The 21,283-nt window shown below is 44.1% G+C and overlaps 1 protein-coding gene across 3 annotated transcripts in view; it reads right to left on the reverse strand.

The window, feature by feature from the left end:
* The window catches only part of ZWILCH (zwilch kinetochore protein), a 266,547-nt gene that overhangs the window by 51,462 nt on the left and 193,802 nt on the right, over window positions 1-21,283 (reverse strand). For all 3 annotated transcript variants that reach the window (XM_069222876.1, XM_069222877.1, XM_069222878.1), the window contains 2 exons: window positions 3,583-3,662; window positions 948-1,103 (listed from right to left, as the gene is read on the reverse strand). In XM_069222876.1, coding sequence (XP_069078977.1) covers window positions 948-1,103; window positions 3,583-3,662 — 236 coding nt within the window. The remainder of the gene's footprint in view (window positions 1-947; window positions 1,104-3,582; window positions 3,663-21,283) is intronic.

Genomic DNA, 21,283 nt, shown 5'->3' on the forward strand with positions numbered 1-21,283 from the left:
CTGTGTGATGTGAAGCAAGACTGGAAGGCATGCATGAGACAGCACTGGTTTAATCTTGGAGTAAAAGATAGACTGCTTTTTCAGTGATTTTGCTTAATGCTGGTAGGTGAGTGATGGGCTTGTATTTGGTGAAGTCATCAGGGTCTGGTGTAGATTTCTTTACAGTGGGAGGATCTAGCCTGTCTCGAAAGCTTCTGAGATAATGTCTTCAATGAGGGAGGCATTGACAACGGTGTGTAAGAATGAGAGAGAATCCCCAGAGACATCTTTGATGAAGGACAACAGTAAGACATCTTCATAACAAGATGCTTTGAGAAAGTTTAGTATGTCAGCGAGATATACAAGAAATGGGGCTTTGAAGGATGACCGTTGTGGTATTGACTATGAAGGGGTGGGTGTAAGAGATGAAGCTGACTTGGTGGTGTCAACGTGCTGACAGGCCGTCTGCATTCTTTCACTCAAGGGGGTGATGGCCTCCCTTTTCTGTTGTGTGTCAAAAAGGTGGGGCCAGCGGGGAACTAGATAACATGTTTGATTGTCTGAAAAAAGCATTCTGATCTGTTGGTGGCTTCACTGATGGTGTTTGTGTAACACTTTGCTTCTGATGATATGGTGAGAAGTCTGCATGTTGTGCACAAGGACTACAGTTATGAGGTCATCGGGAGTTCTGTTTTAATTTTCTTTTCTTTCCTGTCTGCAGAAGGATCACTTGTCAGCAGAAGGATCACTTGTCAGCAGAAGGATCACTTGTCAGCATGGTATTTAGCTTGCACTTACATGTTTTAATCGGGGTAGTAATTTCAAGTTGTTTTAAAAAACAAAAAAAGTGTTTACGTTGTTGCAGTTGGATATTTTACTTGTCTAGCACGTATATATACATATACTTCAACAAATAAATTATGCTTAACAAACGAACAATACATGAAACAGTTCCTTTGTTCTCCTACCAGTGCTGCAGTTGAAGAACTTGGTGGCTTCTGCAGAATCTTGTCGACCGTATTCCACATAAAATCCACGAGTACATTGCTCTGCGATTCGATGAGGCTGTTTTCCACTGTGGTGGATCCAAATAAATCATATTGTGCAAAACCTTTAGTCATTGTCTAGAAGGAAAAGGTTTGCTGTGAGAAATGCGGCTTCAGATGAAAATGTTTCAACAACAACAGGACATGTTAAAATAGTCACATCTATCAGGTGTCATAGCTTAATAGCACAGGCAATGATATGAACAAACAGGGCCGGCTTTAGGGCGGTGGACCGGTACAACTGCACTGAGTGCTGACCTGGAGGAAGGGCACTGACCTGGGGGGGGGAGGATATGTTGTGCTCAGCAATAACGTGCGATTAACAGACACCTGCTGCAGTTTCTTGTGCCTCCATCTTTCAGACAGCAATAAAAATGTCAAGGTAACTCTTGTGAATAATGTTCCTGCTAGAGAGAGAGATGGAGTTTTGTTTATTAGCAGTTTTGACTTGCCATAAAGTTGCGCAGAGTTCATATTTCTGCTGCAAATCACAGATCTGTATTTTACGTGGAGAGCTGAGTGGATTACTGCTTGCCTTACAGAGATTCTTTTGTCACCACAGTTCATATGATAAAACCCTAATATAGAACAGTGACTGTTATGGCCTGTCAAAGAGCTGCAAGCAAACTGCATAAAATAGGTTATGATGTTGTATTCCACCCCCCTCCCCCCATGTCCCTCGCCACCTTCCCCATCCAGTCCTTCATTATCTATTCCTAATTTTGCTAAAAAGTGTTTGTTTGGACAAATACACATTCTTATTAGTAAAGACACCCTTTACCAGTGCTTTAAAACAAATGAAATGTATGTGAAAGAGGGGCTATGGGGAGATGATGGGCAGTTCGTCCTGGTGGTAAGTGAGTGAATCCAAGGAGGAGGTCATGGCGGTGGGGGAATGTGCCAAAAATAACTGTCGCACAGGGCACATTCAGTGCTAATGCTGGCCGTGTCCTTTGAACAAATAAAAGGGTCTACAATATCAACATCATTAAATCCAAGAATGATCCCTAAAGCCGTAAGGATATTGCTTTTCAGTAAATACAGTCTAATTTTGGAAACTATTAAGGAGGAACCGGTTTAGCAATTGAGAGAATGTGAGGGTATAATCACTATTGACGCCATACTGCTGTTACCTACAACACTGATCATTTGGTTTTGAATGGCTTAAAAACATCTTGCCTAGTGTTAAAAATATTTAGTAAAATGTTTCAAAATATTTCAGGCTGAGTTTGCTTGACAAAGGTTTGAGACTCGTAGAGCTTTTCTGAAACTTGACATCTATTTTGCACGGTTCGTTGCAATATACCATTTCAAGCACAGTAAGTTCACAAACTTCTGGGATTCTCATAAGAAGGGGTGTCGATTTCATGCTCCTTCCTATTTGCAATTCGTAATGGATCACAAAAGCACTTTCATAAGTTGGAAAGGCTTTTTCAACCTTAGAAGGGCTTTGATGCACTGTGAAAAGGTGTTAAACTGTCACAAACCCTGTGTTTATATGATTATCTGGCTTAGCAAAAGCAAACCACCTTTGCAGATGAGGTCCCTAACTTACAGGAAAGCATGGGAAAAATACTTCAGAGAAATCACAAATAAATGCTGGAGTAATATCTGATAACACAACAGAGGCAACCGAAATACCTAGGCTGTACAATAATAAAAGAAGCAACAGACTAATGTCAATATAGAAACTAATGTCGCCATACAGAAGCAAATGTCGCCAATAGAACATCTTTACCGTTTAAAAAATATTGTATGAAACATATTGAATATTTCGAGAGATAACAAGGGGCTATAAACTACTTTTATTTCATTAATTTAAACGTGTGTCCTGCATTCCAATTAAAAAAAAGTAGCAAAGAGGTATCCAGGAAAAAGTAGAGGAAAAAAAAAAACATATTGGCAGAATGAAATGGATTCAAAGGATGTAATTTATAAAAAGTTATTAAATATCGCAATGTTTAATCAAAGTTCTGCTTTGGGACACTGAAAATGTTAAGGTGCATATTGGATTACTCAAGCCTGAGCAATGCATATGCCGCCTACATCAAAGAAAAGTTGCAGAAAAACAGCGAATGTCGGAATCGTTAGAAGCATCAGAGCAAATGTGAGGTTAGCGTCAGGATAAATTACTTAGGTCCCTTCTGCGCACATCCAAGCCGAGGCAAGTATTCTAAACGGATTACACAATCACAAGATGGTAGTCTAACGCATAGAGTTTTATCTTTATACACAAATGCGCATGCTTTATTAAGATAAGACAATTCTAAGTGTAAATAGTTTGTACACCCAACGATAAAACAGACATTTATTATGACTTTGTTGGGGTTGCACACCTTATTTCAAGAAAATGTAATCTTGGTCTTCCACGCCACAACATACTTGATAGGGATTTCTAATGCAACTTGCAGTGGCACGCCTATCGTGGACCAGACGCAACACAGAGTTAAGACCCTGACCAGCGGGCTAAGAGCATCAAAACCCTTTGGTCTGGCTCAGGCAGTATTTCGAAAACAATGACGCCTCACTGCACAACATACTAGGACTAGAAACTTACAACAGACGAGTGGTGCTGGCCTTTATGGATTCGCTTAAGGTCCTCCACGCTTGCAAAAGGTAATTTTTCAGACAAGGGACCTGTAGGAAAAATAAAAAGACACACAAATAAAAAAAAATATAAAGTCTTTCATATCAGACTAGTACATTGTTGATGGTAAACTAGGTTTGCTACGACACAGCAGACACTTGGCAACATTTATGAATTTACAATTTCAGGTCAAATATAGAAAAACTGGTAGTCTTAATTCTTGACAGAGTCTTGACAATTGAGTATGTCCATATGTTTCATTAAAAATTAATTTGGCTGTATAAACGTTTCAAAACAACGTAAAGATAGGAGAACGTCTTTTAGTGCACGTATTAACATTAAGTATTGAGTCACAAACGCAAACTTCTTACGTTCAGAGGCATCAGTCATACTGCTTAGCACAGCCCTGTTAGACACACGCATACCAGAAGATCCAGTTTGCTGGGCAGCTATGTAAATTGTTCACACTTATTTGATACCCAGTACTTAAGATTGTATTTCTTAAATGTTTGAAATACATCAGTTAATTCTGTCAAAGTGGAAATGGTGATTTTCCCTAAACACAATGTGACCCAAATATAATATTTTGGTGGCCAGATTAAGACCATCCCTCTTCCACCAATTAAAACTGCTGCATTCGGACTGCTAGCCTTCATCCTAGCCTTCCGTTTGCAAAGAATATACTTTAAAAGATCCGAAAGTCTATTGAGAGGCCTCTTCATTTTAATCACTTTGCAATTAGATGCTGGTAAAGTCCAGGTGACTGCAAAAGTATTGCCCAACCTTTTACCAAAATCAACATTTTTGGAGTACCACTATGTATTTGATTTTGAAAATGCCCAGTTGTGACCTCGCACAGCGTGCATTGCTGGTGCACTAGTACATGGCAGTCAACACTACAAAGGACTGACAATTTAACAAGTACATCCCAGGTAACACAATCAGTCATGACATTCATTACTGGCTGCTGGCTCAGACTGCTGATCATAATACAGGTTGAAGATTTTCAATAGTTTGGTGGGGTAGCAGAAGTCCAAGCAAACGTGACGTTACTCATTTTTTTTGTTCTGTATCCCATCAGATGCAACGCCTGCAGCCAAACATTGTGTTGAAAAATTCAGATTTCAAAAGTTTTCTAAAATTACGTGTTGAGGTTCTGCTCTCTGGATAGTATTAAAAGAATTCTGCTGCTTAGGGCCCGGGGGTACTCAATGCTCTACTTCCAAGTTTCTGTCTGTAGATCTCTTTGAAAGAGAGCCACCTTGCCTTACTGCTCTCTACCCTCAGCTACGTCAGTGCTTCATTAATGGTCTGCCTCAACTTTTTTTAAATAATTAACACTGCTTCACTTTAGCTCCCCTGCTCCTCTCTGCTACCAAATTACATTAACTTGATCCCACAATCTCCAAACACTTCTACATCCATTCTCACGCCCTTCCTCATCTCTCTTTCTATATTTATTTACTCTACCTTTTTAGGAATAGCTGGCAGCTTCAATTTGATATTGACATGCTAATTTCAGAAAAGGCACTTTCACGCAATTTTTATATTTTTTGTAAATTAACCACTCCAAGATGGGCATCCACCTCATGATGTAAGCATGTGATGTATCCTCACTTAAGCCTTTATTTTACAGATGCCGTTTAGCATGGACATCTAGCTTTAACAAAACGAAAAGGATGGCTAATGCCTCTAAAATGTGAAACATAGTGACTTTGCCAATGCTTGTTAAAAATCTCTCATCTTGCTAAAAGCACAAAACACCAAAAGCTCCTCCCTGGGACTCGCCAGACTGACAAACGTTTATTAGCTTTACTGCTTTATGACTATGGACTGATTTTCTGGGGTGATCCGATTAAGAATTGTCAACTTAAGGCAGTGACTGGCAAGATGGGTGGCCAGAGCTAAACACTATTAAACTGATCAGTGTTATAATCCTATAGTTACAGTGTCATCTGACCCAGATAGGTGATCAAATTCCGGAAATAGGATGTCATGTTTCATGGTTTGTAGCCTGCATGGGAAAGCAGGCAGTGAACATAAATTGTCACCCTCCCTCTGTGGGGAGAGCCGAGGAAGAGGAGTCCAGGGCAGCCACTGTGACCAGCAGCGAAGACTTGAGCATCATAGTATGATGGACCCCCACAGATGGGAGTTAGTTGGGGCATTACATTTCCACACTGAGGGAGTTGCTGTGAAACAAAAATGGATGGGGATGAGGTTGAATATACGAGGAGGAGCCCCACTTCCAAATCTGAGACTGTGACAGCTAGAGGGGAAGGACCTGAAGATGCGGTGAGATAGATGCCCAAGGATAGCAGAGTTGAGAGAAGGCCCTGATTTTGGGAAGTCCTCAGCCTGCTGTACCTATCTGGAATTTCTGGGCTTTGTGGCTGCATGCCCAGGAAAAGGTACGCGAGACACTGAAACGCAGTCACATTTGTTTCTAAGCTCCTGGGTGCCACATACATCCGAGGAGGGTGCTAACCTGGCATTGAGCCTGCTAACCTGCAGTGGGGTTCAATTCACCCAGGACGGGACATAACAGATGGTATTTCTGTTGGTGTTGTACTCCATGAGGACGGATGATTAAGGTGAAACACAGTAAAGTGGCCCTTTCGAAATGCACATAGCCTACCCATTGGACCCTACACCTGTTATTGCGTACCTGCACTAGGAAGGCAGTTGCAAGTGAATTAAGTTGCCTGCAGTTTTCAGTGTTCTTCCTGCTGCATATATCAACCGAGAGGGAGACCTAGTGCAAGCAAGTAGATAAAATAATCCAGGCTAATAAGATTATACAGCATAACCTCAGGCCGCAGAAATATATTGAGGCGACTGCCATGTTGGGATGGTAGACAAAGTCACAGTGCAAAAGCTTGCCTCCTGAGAAATCATATTGGCCATCTGAGTCTTTGGCAAGAGGATCTGGGCACAATACCTGTTCCCGTTTCACATGTGAAAGATCTTGGAGAAAAAACTGACACTACTCTTTCTCTCTCTCAACAAATCGAGACAATAGGAACAGCTTGCCTTTTTCAGCTACATTTTTTAATGTCTTATCTTCCAGTTCACTGCAGAGAAACAAAATATTGAATGCAATTGCTGCCTCTGGTCTCAATTATTATAAATCAATCTATTTGGAGCTCCCACAATATCAAATTCGGACATAGCAACGTATCTAAAATTTTGCTGTACACTGAGCTTCAGGTTTGGAGGCCAAATACTGCTGCCCTTGTTTGCTTGCACAGGCTTCCAAACAGGAAATGGGTCTTCTACATATTTTACAGTAGATATGTTCCTCCTTCCGCAGTGATTTCTTACATAGACGTTCCCACTGACGACATTCTAGTTTTATTTATTTTTTTGTTTAAACTGTTTTTTTTTATCTCTTAAAGAGATAGCAGCGTCAGTTAATATAAATATTACAATTGAGGCAACTATGTGAATATTGCAGGACCTATCTATATACTGACTTTCTAAATAGCTCGTTTGATCTTTCATCATCAAACTGCGGGTTCATGCAGTCAGTGCTCTCCGAGGCGATGCCAATCCATATCACCCTGGCCATAATAATTTCTCTTGGCCTGCCAAACCTTCACGAATTTCAAGGGACACCAAATACTTTCGTAAAGTATTGTTTTCTCTTCCGTTTGCTGAGCAATGGTTTCTGCCTATTTTACTTTTGTAGGACATATCTGGTTTCTTAATTCCCCAGCCACGTCTCCGTCTGTCACACAAATCCTAGTGTGCAAAACAGATGAACTATTGGAAATACAAGTGGACCTAACTGGGAATAAATCTCTACTACCTTTGTATGTAGGAAAAGGCCTTCTTCCAACCGACATTTCTAACAGAGGATTAAATTATCTCAGCTTCAAGCATCTGCGAATGTGCTAATCAGATGTGAGTATAATTTTCCATTAAATTAGGTGTAGCTCCGCTTATATCCCAACTTCTCTGGAACACATCAAGGCAGCTTCTTATTCAACAGCTTTGTGAGGACCTATTTAATTTACCTAGGAGTTCCTAAGTCGGAGGAGACAATCTGGTGTTATTGATGAGGGTTTTGTATCGAGCAGACTCTGCTCCAGTATCTGGTTTGTCCAGTAGTGCCATTTATTACCATGTTATCCTGGCCACTTCTGCCTTGAACCATCTGTTGGTTTTGTTTCCTAGATTTTTTCAGTCACAATCAGTGTACAGAGAAACATGGAGGAAAACCTTAGGATCAGTGTATGGCACGCTCTTTTGGATTCAGAAGCTGCTTTTTAATTTGATAAAAAATTACAAGCCTTCTATAAGCATGTTTACTTACATTTTGAAAGTCATATTACTGTAGATGCACAAATAGTAATATTGCCTTCAATAAATGAACAAGGCTTCCAACTGACACAAATGATACATTTATTTCACAAAGGCTAGTCGAGTAAAACACCATGAAACTTTAAAAGAAGTTTGGATAAACATTGTGGCAAAAGGTGAGTGTGCAGGTGGCTTAGTGGGCGGTGCAGTGATGTTTGAAATTGGGAGCCTTTGAACATCTGTTGCACTAGAACTATGTTTAACCACCAAATAACCAACCATCCAATCCTGGGGTAGAAGTCCCGCCTAAGTCTTTCAGCATTCAGAGTGCCACAAAGTCATGGTCATTAGTCTTGAGTCTAGCTAAAAAACACTACCTTGGATCCAGTAATCCAGTCTAGCAGGATGCAGTTCACTACTAAAATAAGTTAAGGACCCAATGACTCCCACAAAGTCCTGAAAGGAAGTGTAGTGGTGAAGGCACCCACCAAGGTGTCTCCTTTAGATCCAAAACTCTAGCACCCATATTTAAAAAAGAAAAGGGCCCCCTATAGGACGGTCACAAACTGGCCTATTTCTCACAGGGAGGCGTAATGAAGGGTCATGGCTCAACCACAACATCAAGCGTCTACATCTCTTGACCTGAAAGGAAGAGTAACAATTCAAATGGTTCTCTCTGAGGACAATTTGCCACAGCCAGGTAAAAACATTGGGTTAAAGAAGAATTGGGCAGAAGAAAACCTCAGATTCTTGCTCTAGGGTTCTATGGACATAGATGTGGCTTCCGTGGAGATACTGAGCAGGTAGGAGACAGCACAGGTTCACCACAAATGTCACAGCAGCTTTTCGATATAGGATGATTCACAGTATCTTTTTGTTGTCTCAGGCCAGCTAGGATGTGTGGTTCTCATGGCTCCTCAGTACCTCCTTTTTTTTTTTTTAAGTCATCTTCCACGAAGATGTCAGTCAGTAAGGCCTTCCACTCATTAGGAGCCTGCTTCTCTCTTCTCTGGGCAGTGTAGCTTCACCTTCTATCATAAACGCATTTCTAAAACGAAATACTCCATCTTACTGGTACTGACCCACATCAAAAGGTACTCCAGTTGGTTGAATATTGGTGCAATGTTTAACCGCCATGTTTTCATCTTTATTTTGAAGATGAGAAAAGCAATCACTTTCAGTGACTGTTGCCATGGGCTCTAAGGGACCTGCCTCTCCATTTTCATCACCTAAATTTAGTTAAGGACAAAAGCTACTAAGATGCAGGATGAAGGCTGGAAGAGGGCACATGCTCCCCAAATTTGCAAGCCAAAAGAGACACAAAAGTAGAAATGTTGATGCATAAAACAAGCTTTAAAGGAAATCCTCTTCTGCACCAGCCACCAGAACAGATCACTTATTTTGGATGAGATACGAATAAGATCTCCTGAAGCCAAAACGCACCTTTTCAGCCACATTATCAATGTATTGCGGACAAGAAACAGATCTGGCAGAAAGTCCTAAATATTTGAAATTCCAAAAGTAAAGGCATGATGGAACGAAAGCGCACATTGCCATGGTACTAAGCTTTGCTATGACAAAGCTCAAAAAGGGATAACAAAAAATAAAGAAAACCTTTGATACCCCAGATATTTGAAGTGAGATGGAAAAACAGGAGTTAGTTAAGACCCCACTACATAGTCCGTAGAGGGGCAAAGTCCCTTACAGACAGGGCTTAGGCCTCACTGATTTGGGGAAGTTTTGGTCCAGGATACATTTCAGATTTTGCAAGGTTCTCTTTTAGGTAGTTTAGAGTCATCCGCTGGCAGACTCATCTCCAGTACTACAGAGTCTTTTTATGGACTGGTGGTAGAAGCAAGGATAGTCAAAAGTCCACAGTTGGTCCAGGTCCTCAAGACAAACAACCGTCATCAAGGTACCGTCCCTGGCAAATGTTCTTTCTATACAGGAACATAGAACCTCCTGAAAATCCAGACAAAGTACAGTTTCTCTGGCCCAGAGGGCCAGACTTTATTCTATTTTTAGGGTCCTTGATAAAGCTAGAGCTAACAAGAGTTAAAGTGTGAGCTTCAAAACCTTCCTCCAGTTAAAGAAGTGTTACCACCAGGCATTGCCCTTTTTATAGGTTTTTCCAGTAGCAGGTAAAGGTCAGGATGGTTAACTATGATGAAGGTAGTTTGTATATGAAGGCCCGAAATTCTGAGACTGTTTTCCTGGTTGCTATGCAAAATAATAGCACAGAACAGAAAAGTGGTAATTGTAGGTTTAAGTGAAATAGAAGGGAAACTGGCTTTGTAAGGATGGAAAGAGATTTCCTGCCAACCATTCATGTGGTGCCCAAGCTGACATGTATGTAAGAGGACAAAGACAAACTAGATGTAAATTAATATTTGTAGCAGTGACACAAGGCATCCAGAATTAACACAAGCCACCTTACACCGGTTTTACTGGTCCGACTATGTACAATATATATTTATGACTTATAAACAACACACCCATGTTTTACATGTCGTCTAAGTAAGGCAAGGACAAGGGGATTGTTTGGGCCCTCTGAATCCTTTTGGTAGTGAACCAAAGGTTGAACCTCTAAGACCAGCTAAAAACGACTGCAAGTCACTCCATAGCTACGTACGAGGATGTGATATTGAGAACTGACAATGAATGCCCCCATTTGAGCACACAGTCAGTACAGTGCATCCGATAACTGGTAGAGCCACAGAGTCTACATTTAATGCATACAAACTCATGGAGCACATCTATTGGACTTGTAGTTAGTTGAGTCTTTTGGGGAACCAATGTTTAAAAAAAAAACATGGCAGCATGCCAATTACAAGCCAACCTTATGACTTTTGCCGCTGCACTTTCAACTTATTCACAAGGATCTTGTGACTACCCACAGAGCTCCAATTACCTCATCCCCACCTCTACCCACTACCCTGTCACCCAAAACAGATGGCTATCCACCAGCTTGAATACATGAATTGTGGATGTTTATCTACTATACGCCCCTTGTGTAGATATTACTCTTATCTCCACCTCAAACACAACTGTATAGAGTTCAGAGCTTAACACCAAACAGAGCGACCCAATGAACAAGTTACTTACCTTCGGTAATTAATTATTTGATAGAGATATATTCTACTTGCAGATTTCTTACCTTTGAATTTCCCCCAGGCGTTAGTCTGGATCTGGAGCCTTTTCTTCAAGCAGTACCTTTGTGTGCCCTTTGGTGGCGTTGGTTGACTATGTCCATTATTGGTGCTGTGGTCGCTGAATATGACGTTGCGGGTTGTATATAGGCGCCACCCGGCACGTAGACGTCAGTTTCTTTTCACAACTTTCCACGCCAGAAGTGCAGAGCCATAAAGAACACTAACTCTAGTGCACCAGAACTAGGGCCCTGAAAGGGAAGTCCCTGTCCCTAGAAATCAGTTTGCAGAGCAGGGAGGATGGATAGGGCAGTAAGGAATCTACAACTAGAATATGTCTCTACCAGATAATTTATTATCAAAGGTAAGTAACTTGCTCATCTGATAGATGCTTCTACTTGCAGACTCCTTAACTTAGAATAGATACTCAAGCACTACTATCTCCGGAGGCAGGTCTGCAAACCAAGATCATATTAGGAAGTCCAGCAGGACTGAACAAGCAAAGTATCCGAACCTTGGGAACTGACTATCCAGGCAGTAGTGTTTAGTAAACGTGTGCAAGGACACCAATGTTGCTACCTGGCAGATGTCCAGGGCTGGAACTCAGCATGCTAACACAGTGGTTGCAGCTGTTGCTCTGGTAGAATGAGCGCGCAAGCCCTCCGGAGGTTGCTTTTTAGCCAATGCGTAGCACATTTGAATGCAGAGGACTACCCATCTAGGGATGGTCCTCTTCTGCACTGCCAGACCTTTCTTCGCACCCACACAACCCACAAAGAGTTGATCATCCACCCGTAACTCTCTTGCACGATCAAGGTAGAACGGCAATGCTCTTTTTGGGTCCAGACAGTGGAATTGCTCCTCTTCCTTAGAAGGATGGGGGGGTCAGGAGGGTGCATACAAAGTAGGCAAGGTGACTGATTGACCTACATGAAAGGGCGTGACCACTGTAGGCAGAGAGGAAGCCCTAGTATGGAGCACCACCTTGTCAGGGTGGATGAAGATGAAAGGTGGCTTTGAAGAAAGAGCCTACAGCTAACTTACTGTGCGGGCAGAGATAATAACCACAAGGAAGACTGTTTTCAGAGTAAGCAGGCAAAGTGGGCAGTTGTGAAGCAGCTCAAAGGGAGCGCACATTAGATAGTTAAGGACTAAGTTCAAGTCCCATTGGGGTATTATGAACGGGGAAAGAGGAAAGAGATGGGTAAGGCCCTTAAGTAATCGTCCAACCATTGGTAGATTTAAGGAAGGAGAGTTGTTCAGGCAATCGGATGAAAGCCGAGATGGCAGACAAATAACCCTTTAGGGTGCCCAGAGCATAGTTTTGCAGGGCCATGAAAGAACCTCAGAAAGAGGGGCAGAGAGGGGGAGAGAGGGGGACAACAGACTTGTCTGTACACCATGCCACAAATTTGTTCCACCGATAGGCATATACCTTTTTGGTGGAGGGATGCCTGGCTGGCAAGATAACATTACAGACTTCGGGCAGAAGGTCAAAAGCTGTCAACTACTGTTGCTCAATCTCCATGCAAGAAGGCGGAGACTGAACAGGTTCGGGTGGAGAATAATTTCCTGCTGCTGCAACAGAAGATCCTCTTGAAGGTGCAGCCTGATTGGAGGATCAATGGCCATGTTCAATAGCTCGGGATACCATACTCTTCGTGCCCAGTATGGAGCCACAAGAATGACTTGGGCCTTGTCGTTCTTGATCTTCTTGAGAACTCTGGGCAGAAGTGGTATTGGTGTAAAGGAAACCTGAGCATCACTCGAGACGAAAAGCGTCACCAAGCGAGTGCCGCCTTGGAAACAACGCGCAAAATTGCTGACGTTGCACGTTCTCTGCGGAGACGAACAGATCTAACCAAGGCTCTCCCCACTGCTAAACGAGATCTTGCGCCACCTCCGGATGGACACTCCATTCGTCATCGGCCAGGCACCGACGGCTGCGTTCATCCACTCTGATGTTCAGAGAGCCCGCAAGATGTTAAACCACCAGGGATATGCCCTGATGTTCCATCCATGTCCAGAGGGGGTGGTAGTCTCCTGACAAAGGGTCCACGACCCCACCCCACCCTGCTTGTTGCAGTACCACATGGTGGTGGTGTTGTCCATGAACACCTGCATCACTTTCCCTTTGAGAGAGAGAAGAAATGCTTTCAATGCCAGTCAGATCACTATGGGCTCAAAAAAGTTGATATGGTGCTTGTAGGAAAGTACCATCTTGCCTGGCATGTTACCCCCATTTCTCACTGTATATAGGTTGTTTTAGTTGTATGTGTCACTGGGACCCTGGTAACCCAGGGCCCCAGTGCTCATAAGTGTGCCTGAATGTGTTACCTGTGTAGTGACTAACTGTCTCACTGATGCTCTGCTAATCAGAACCTCAGTGGTTATGCTCTCTCATTTCTTTCCAAATTGTCACTAACAGGCTAGTGACCATTTTTACCAATTTACATTGGCTTACTGGAACACCGTTATAATTCCCTAGTATATGGTACTGAGGTACCCAGGGTATTGGGGTTCCAGGAGATCCCTATGGGTTGCAGCATTTCTTTTGCCACCCATAGGGAGCTCTGACAATTCTTACACAGGCCTGCCACTGCAGCCTGAGTGAAATAACGTCCACGTTATTTCACAGCCATTTTACACTGCACTTAACTAACTTATAAGTCACCTATATGTCTAACCTTTACCTGGTAAAGGTTAGGTGCAAAGTTACTTAGTGTGAGGGCACCCTGGCACTAGCCAAGGTGCCCCCACATTGTTCAGAGCCAATTCCCTGAACTTTGTGAGTGCGGGGACACCATTACACGCGTGCACTACATATAGGTCACTACCTATATGTAGCTTCACAATGGTAACTCCGAATATGGCCATGTAACATGTCTATGATCATGGAATTGCCCCCTCTATGCCATCCTGGCATAGTTGGCACAATCCCATGATCCCAGTGGTCTGTAGCACAGACCCTGGTACTGCCAAACTGCCCTTCCTGGGGTTTCACTGCAGCTGCTGCTGCTGCCAACCCCTCAGACAGGCATCTGCCCTCCTGGGGTCCAGCCAGGCCTGGCCCAGGATGGCAGAACAAAGAACTTCCTCTGAGAGAGGGTGTGACACCCTCTCCCTTTGGAAAATGGTGTGAAGGCAGGGGAGGAGTAGCCTCCCCCAGCCTCTGGAAATGCTTTCTTGGGCACAGATGTGCCCAATTCTGCATAAGCCAGTCTACACCGGTTCAGGGACCCCTTAGCCCCTGCTCTGGCGCGAAACTGGACAAAGGAAAGGGGAGTGACCACTCCCCTGACCTGCACCTCCCCTGGGAGGTGTCCAGAGCTCCTCCAGTGTGCTCCAGACCTCTGCCATCTTGGAAACAGAGGTGCTGCTGGCACACTGGACTGCTCTGAGTGGCCAGTGCCACCAGGTGACGTCAGAGACTCCTGCTGATAGGCTCCTTCAGGTGTTAGTAGCCTATCCTCTCTCCTAGGTAGCCAAACCCTCTTTTCTGGCTATTTAGGGTCTCTGTCTCTGGGGAAACTTTAGATAACGAATGCACGAGCTCATCCGAGTTCCTCTGCATCTCCCTCTTCACCTTCTGATAAGGAATCGACCGCTGACCGCGCTGGAAGCCTGCAAACCTGCAACATAGTAGCAAAGACGACTACTGCAACTCTGTAACGCTGATCCTGCCGGCTTCTCGACTGTTTTCCTGCTTGTGCATGCTGTGGGGGTAGCCTGCCTCCTCTCTGCACCAGAAGCTCTGAAGAAATCTCCCGTGGGTCGACGGAATCTTCCCCCTGCAACCGCAGGCACCAAAAAGCTGCATTACCGGTCCCTTGGGTCTCCTCTCAGCACGACGAGCGAGGTCCCTCGAATCCAGCGACGCTGTCCAAGTGACCCCCACAGTCCAGTGATTCTTCAGCCCAAGTTTGGTGGAGGTAAGTCCTTGCCTCACCTCGCTGGGCTGCATTGCTGGGAACCGCGACTTTGCAGCTACTCCGGCCCCTGTGCACTTCCGGCGGAAATCCTTTGTGCACAGCCAAGCCTGGGTCCACGGCACTCTAACCTGCATTGCACGACTTTCTAAGTTGGTCTCCGGCGACGTGGGACTCCTTTGTGCAACTTCGGCGAGCACCGTTTCACGCATCCTCGTAGTGCCTGTTTCTGGCACTTCTCCGGGTGCTACCTGCTTCAGGGAGGGCTCTTTGTCTTGCTCGACGTCCCCTCTCTCTTCAGGTCCAATTTGTGACCTCCTGGTCCCTCCTGGGCCCCAGCAGCGTCCAAAAACGCCAAACGCACGATTTGCGTCTAGCAAGGCTTGTTGGCGTTCTTTCGGCGGGAAAACACTTCTGCACGACTCTCCAAGGCGAGAGGGATCCGTCCACCAAAGGGGAAGTCTCTAGCCCTTTTCGTTCCTGCAGAAACCTCAGCTTCTTCTGTCCAGTCGAAGCTTCTTTGCACCCGCAGCTGGCATTTCCTGGGCATCTGCCCATCTCCGACTTGCTTGTGACTTTTGGACTTGGTCCCCTTGTTCCACAGGTACCCTAGATTGTAAATCCACAGTTGTTGCATTGCTGGTTTGTGTCTTTCCTGCATTATTCCTCTAACACGACTATTTTGTCCTTAGGGGAACTTTAGTGCACTTTGCACTCACTTTTCAGGGTCTTGGGGAGGGTTATTTTTCTAACTCTCACTATTTTCTAATAGTCCCAGCGACCCTCTACAAGGTCACATAGGTTGGGGGTCCATTCGTGGTTCGCATTCCACTTTTGGAGTATATGGTTTGTGTTGCCCCTATCCCTATGTTTCCCCATTGCATCCTATTGTAACTATACATTGTTTGCACTGTTTTCTAAGACTATACTGCATATTTTTGCTATTGTGTATATATATCTTGTGTATATTTCCTATCCTCTCACTGAGGGTACACTCTAAGATACTTTGGCATATTGTCATAAAAATAAAGTACCTTTATTTTTAGTATAACTGTGTATTGTGTTTTCTTATGATATTGTGCATATGACACTAAGTGGTACTGTAGTAGCTTCACACGTCTCCTAGTTCAGCCTAAGCTGCTCTGCTAAGCTACCATTATCTATCAGCCTAAGCTGCTAGACACCCTATACACTAATAAGGGATAACTGGGCCTGGTGCAAGGTGCAAGTACCCCTTGGTACTCACTACAAGCCAGTCCAGCCTCCTACATTGGTTGTGCAGTGGTGGGATAAGTGCTTGAGACTACTTACCACTCTTGTCATTGTACTTTTCATAAGAGAAAAATATACAAAACAAGGTCAGTGTATATACACATAGCCAAAAAGTTTTGCATTTCCTCTTTTCACTCTTTTCTAAGTACTGAAAAGTACTTCTAAACTTTCAAAAAGTTCTTAAAAGTTTAAAAAGTTTTTTCTGTCTTTCCAAAAAGTTCTGAAAACTTTGTTCTCTTTTTCTATCACTTTAACTCTCTCTAAAAAATGTCTGGCACAGGCCAAAGTGTTGATCTGTCCAAACTTGCATATGACAACCTTAGCTGGAAAAGAGCAAGGAGTCTCTGTATAGAGAGAGGTGTGAGTGTAGGGAAGAATCCTGCCTTGGAACTGTTAATTAACATGCTTAGAGAACAGGATAAGGCCATAGGTGCCCCATCTGTTGAAAAAGTACCTAATAGTTCCCAATCTGATTCAGGGACTCCCCCAGGAAAAGATTCAGGAAAGAAACTTTCTAGCCTGCCCATTACTAGACAATCTAGCATAGATGGTAATGATGATGAGCCACACCAAAAAAATAGTATGGTCTCACATCATAGCAAAAGCATTTATTCACACCATTCTTGTAGTAATGTTTCTGTAAACCAAGCTGTTAAGTTGGCTTCTGTAAGGGACAGGTCTCCTTCTGTTCATTCCCATCATAGCTCTGTTTCTAGAAATGTCCCTCCCACCAACCCTGATGACAGAATGTTAGAGAGGGAACTCAATAAGTTGAGGGTGGAACAAACCAGACTGAAGCTTAAAAAGCAACAGCTGGATTTGGATAGACAGTCTTTTGAATTAGAGAAGGAAAGACAGAAGTTGGGTTTAGATACCCATGGTGGCAGCAGCAGTATTCCCCATAGTCATCCTGCAAAAGAGCATGATTCCAGGAATCTGCACAAGATAGTTCCCCCTTATAAGGAGGGGGATGACATTAACAAGTGGTTTGCTGCACTTGAGAGGGCCTGTGTTGTACAGGATGTCCCTCAAAGGCAGTGGGCTGCTATCCTATGGCTATCATTTAGTGGAAAAGGTAGGGATAGGCTCCTTACTGTGAAAGAAGATGATGCTAATAATTTCCAAGTTCTTAAGAATGCACTCTTGGATGGTTATGGCTTAACCACTGAACAGTACAGGATAAAGTTCAGAGAGACCAAAAAGGAGTCTTCACAAGACTGGGTTGATTTCATTGACCAGGCAGTGAAGGCCTTGGAGGGGTGGTTACATGGCAGTAAAGTTACTGATTATGACAGCCTGTATAACTTGATCCTGAGAGAGCATATTCTTAATAATTGTGTGTCTGATTTGTTGCACCAGTACTTGGTGGACTCTGATCTGACCTCTCCCCAAGAATTGGGAAAGAAGGCAGACAAATGGGTCAGAACAAGAGTGAACAGAAAAGTTCATACAGGGGGTGACAAAGATGGCAACAAAAAGAAGGATGGTAAGTCTTCTGACAAGGGTGGGGACAAATCTAAAAATGAGTCTTCATCAGGCCCACAAAAACACTCTGGTGGGGGTGGTGGGCCCAAATCCTCCTTTAATCAGAACAAGGAAAAGAAACCATGGTGCTATTTATGTAAAATAAAAGGCCATTGGACAACAGATCCCAGTTGTCCAAAGAAAGGCACCACAGCTCCTACCACTACAACCCCTACTGCTACACCTAGTGTCCCTACTAATAGCAGTGGTGGTGGGAGCAAACCTACTAATAGCCAATCCAAGGGAGTAGCTGGGCTCACTTTTGGTAATTTAGTTGGGGTTGGTCTGATTAGGGAGACCACAGAGGCTACTTTAGTCTCTGAAGGGGCTATTGATTTAGCCACTTTGGTTGCTTGCCCCCATAACTTGGAGAAGTACAAGCAACTAACCCTAATAAATGGTGTTGAGGTCCAGGCCTACAGGGACACAGGTGCCAGTGTCACAATGGTGATTGAGAAACTGGTGCAGACTGAACAACACATACTTGGACACCAGTACCAAGTAACCGATGCTCACAACATAACACAAAGCCACCCCATGGCTGTTGTAAATCTCAACTGGGGGGGGGGTAACTGGTCCAAAGAAAGTTGTGGTAGCTTCAGATTTACCTGTAGACTGTCTATTAGGGAATGATTTGGAGACATCAGCTTGGTCAGATGTGGAGTTGGAGGCCCATGCAGCAATGCTGGGCATCCCAGGGCATATTTTTGCTTTGCCAAGGGCTCAGGCCAAAAAGCAAAAAGGACAGGGAAGCTTGGATCCTGGAACAATGGACCAAGTGCTCCCTAAAGCTAGGGCTAGTAGAAGCAAACCACTTCCTACTATCCCTCCCTCTACAGTGGATTCTACTTCTGAGGAAGAAGAATTCCCTCCCTGTGCAGAACCTACACCAGAGGAGCTGGAAGCAGACACTGCTGAGCTTTTGGGTGAAGGGGGGCCTGCCAGAGAGGAGCTGAGTGTGGCACAGCAAACCTGTCCCACATTAGAGGGTCTCAGACAGCAAGCTGTCAAACAGGCTAATGGGGATGTCAGTGACTCTCACAGAGTTTACTGGGAGGACAACCTCTTGTACACTGAGCATAGGGATCCTAAACCTGGAGCTGCCAGGAGATTAGTGATCCCTCAGGAGTACAGAAAGTTCCTCCTAACACTGGCACATGACATTCCCTTAGCTGGGCATCTAGGACAAATGAAAACTTGGGACAGACTTGTTCCCCTGTTTCATTGGCCTAGGATGTCTGAGGACACAAAAGAATTTTGCAAGTCCTGTGAAACCTGTCAAGCCAGTGGCAAAACAGGTGGCACTCCAAAGGCACCCCTTATCCCACTGCCTGTGGTTGGGGTTCCCTTTGAAAGGGTAGGGGTTGACATAGTTGGCCCCCTTGACCCTCCTACTGCTTCAGGCAATAGGTTTATCTTAGTGGTAGTGGACCATGCCACAAGATATCCTGAAGCAATTCCTTTAAGGACCACTACAGCTCCTGCAGTGGCAAAAGCCCTCCTAGGAATATTTTCCAGGGTGGGCTTCCCAAAGGAAGTAGTATCAGACAGAGGAAGCAATTTCATGTCTGCATACTTAAAGGCCATGTGGAAGGAGTGTGGTGTAACATACAAGTTCACAACACCCTATCATCCACAAACAAATGGACTGGTGGAGAGATTTAATAAAACTCTCAAAGGCATGATTATGGGTCTCCCTGAAAAACTCCGCAGGAGATGGGATATCCTTCTACCATGCCTCCTTTTTGCCTACAGGGAGGTACCCCAGAAAGGAGTGGGCTTCAGCCCCTTTTAACTTCTTTTTGGACACCTTGTTAGGGGTCCACTCACACTTGTAAAGGAGGGTTGGGAACAACCTTTAAAAGCTCCTAAGCAGGATATTGTGGATTATGTACTTGGCCTCAGATCAAGGATGGCTGAGTACATGAAAAAGGCCAGTAAAAACCTTCAGGCCAGCCAAGAGCTCCAGAAGCAATGGCATGATCAGAAGGCTGTTTTGGTTCAGTACCAACCAGGGCAGAAAGTGTGGGTCTTGGAGCCTGTGGCCCCAAGAGCACTCCAAGATAAATGGAGTGGACCCCACACAATTGTTGAAAAGAAGGGTGAAGTCACCTACTTGGTTGACTTAGGCACTGCCAGGAGTCCCCTTAGGGTGCTCCATGTCAACCGCCTGAAACCCTACTATGACAGGGCTGATCTCACCCTGCTCATGGCAACTGATGAGGGACAGGAAGAAGACAGTGATCCTCTACCTGATCTCTTCTCTTCCACAGAACAAGATGCTCTTGTGGAAGGTGTAGTTTTGGCTGATTGTCTTACTGCTGAGCAGAAAGATAATTGCATAAATCTCCTAGGACAATTTTCAGAACTCTTCTCTACTGTGCCAGGCACCACTTCTTGGTGTGAGCACACTATAGATACTGGAGACAGTTTACCTGTCAAAAGTAAGATCTATAGGCAGCCTGACCATGTCAGGGACTGCATAAAGCAAGAAGTTCAGAAAATGTTGGAACTAGGAGTGGTTGAGCACTCCGACAGTCCATGGGCTTCTCCTGTGGTACTGGTACCAAAACCCAATTCTAAAGATGGAAAGAAGGAAATGAGGTTTTGTGTAGACTATAGAGGTCTCAACTTGGTAACCAAAACTGATGCTCACCCTATACCCAGGGCAGATGAGCTCATAGATACACTGGCATCTGCCAAGTATCTAAGCACTTTTGATTTGACTGCAGGGTATTGGCAGATCAAATTGTCAGAAGATGCTAAACCTAAGACTGCATTTTCTACCATTGGAGGACATTACCAGTTTACTGTAATGCCTTTTGGTTTGAAAAATGCACCTGCCACTTTTCAGAGGTTGGTGAACACAGTCCTGCAAGGGCTGGAAGCTTTCAGTGCAGCATATTTGGACGATATAGCTGTCTTTAGCTCCAGCTGGGATGATCACCTGGTCCACCTATGGAAAGTTTTGGAGGCTCTGCAAAAGGCAGGCCTCACTATCAAGGCTTCAAAGTGCCAGATAGGGCAGGGTAAGGTGGTTTATCTGGGACACCTTGTTGGTGGGGAACAGATTGCACCACTTCAGGGGAAAATCCAAACAATTATTGATTGGGTTCCCCCTACCACTCAGACTCAGGTGAGAGCCTTCCTAGGCCTCACTGGGTACTACAGGAGGTTCATTAAGAACTATGGCTCCATTGCAGCCCCTCTTAATGACCTCACATCAAAGAAAATGCCTAAAAAGGTATTATGGACAGCAAGCTGTCAGAAAGCTTTTGAGGAGCTGAAGCAGGCCATGTGCTCTGCACCTGTCCTGAAAAGCCCTTGTTACTCTAAAAAATTCTATGTCCAGACTGATGCATCTGAATTAGGAGTAGGGGCAGTCCTATCACAACTTAATTCTGAGGGCCAGGATCAACCTGTTGCTTTTATTAGTAGAAGGTTGACCCCTAGAGAAAAGCGTTGGTCTGCCATTGAGAGGGAGGCCTTTGC

This window comes from Pleurodeles waltl, chromosome 3_1 (genome assembly GCF_031143425.1).
Source record: "Pleurodeles waltl isolate 20211129_DDA chromosome 3_1, aPleWal1.hap1.20221129, whole genome shotgun sequence".
Taxonomy (NCBI): domain Eukaryota; kingdom Metazoa; phylum Chordata; class Amphibia; order Caudata; family Salamandridae; genus Pleurodeles; species Pleurodeles waltl.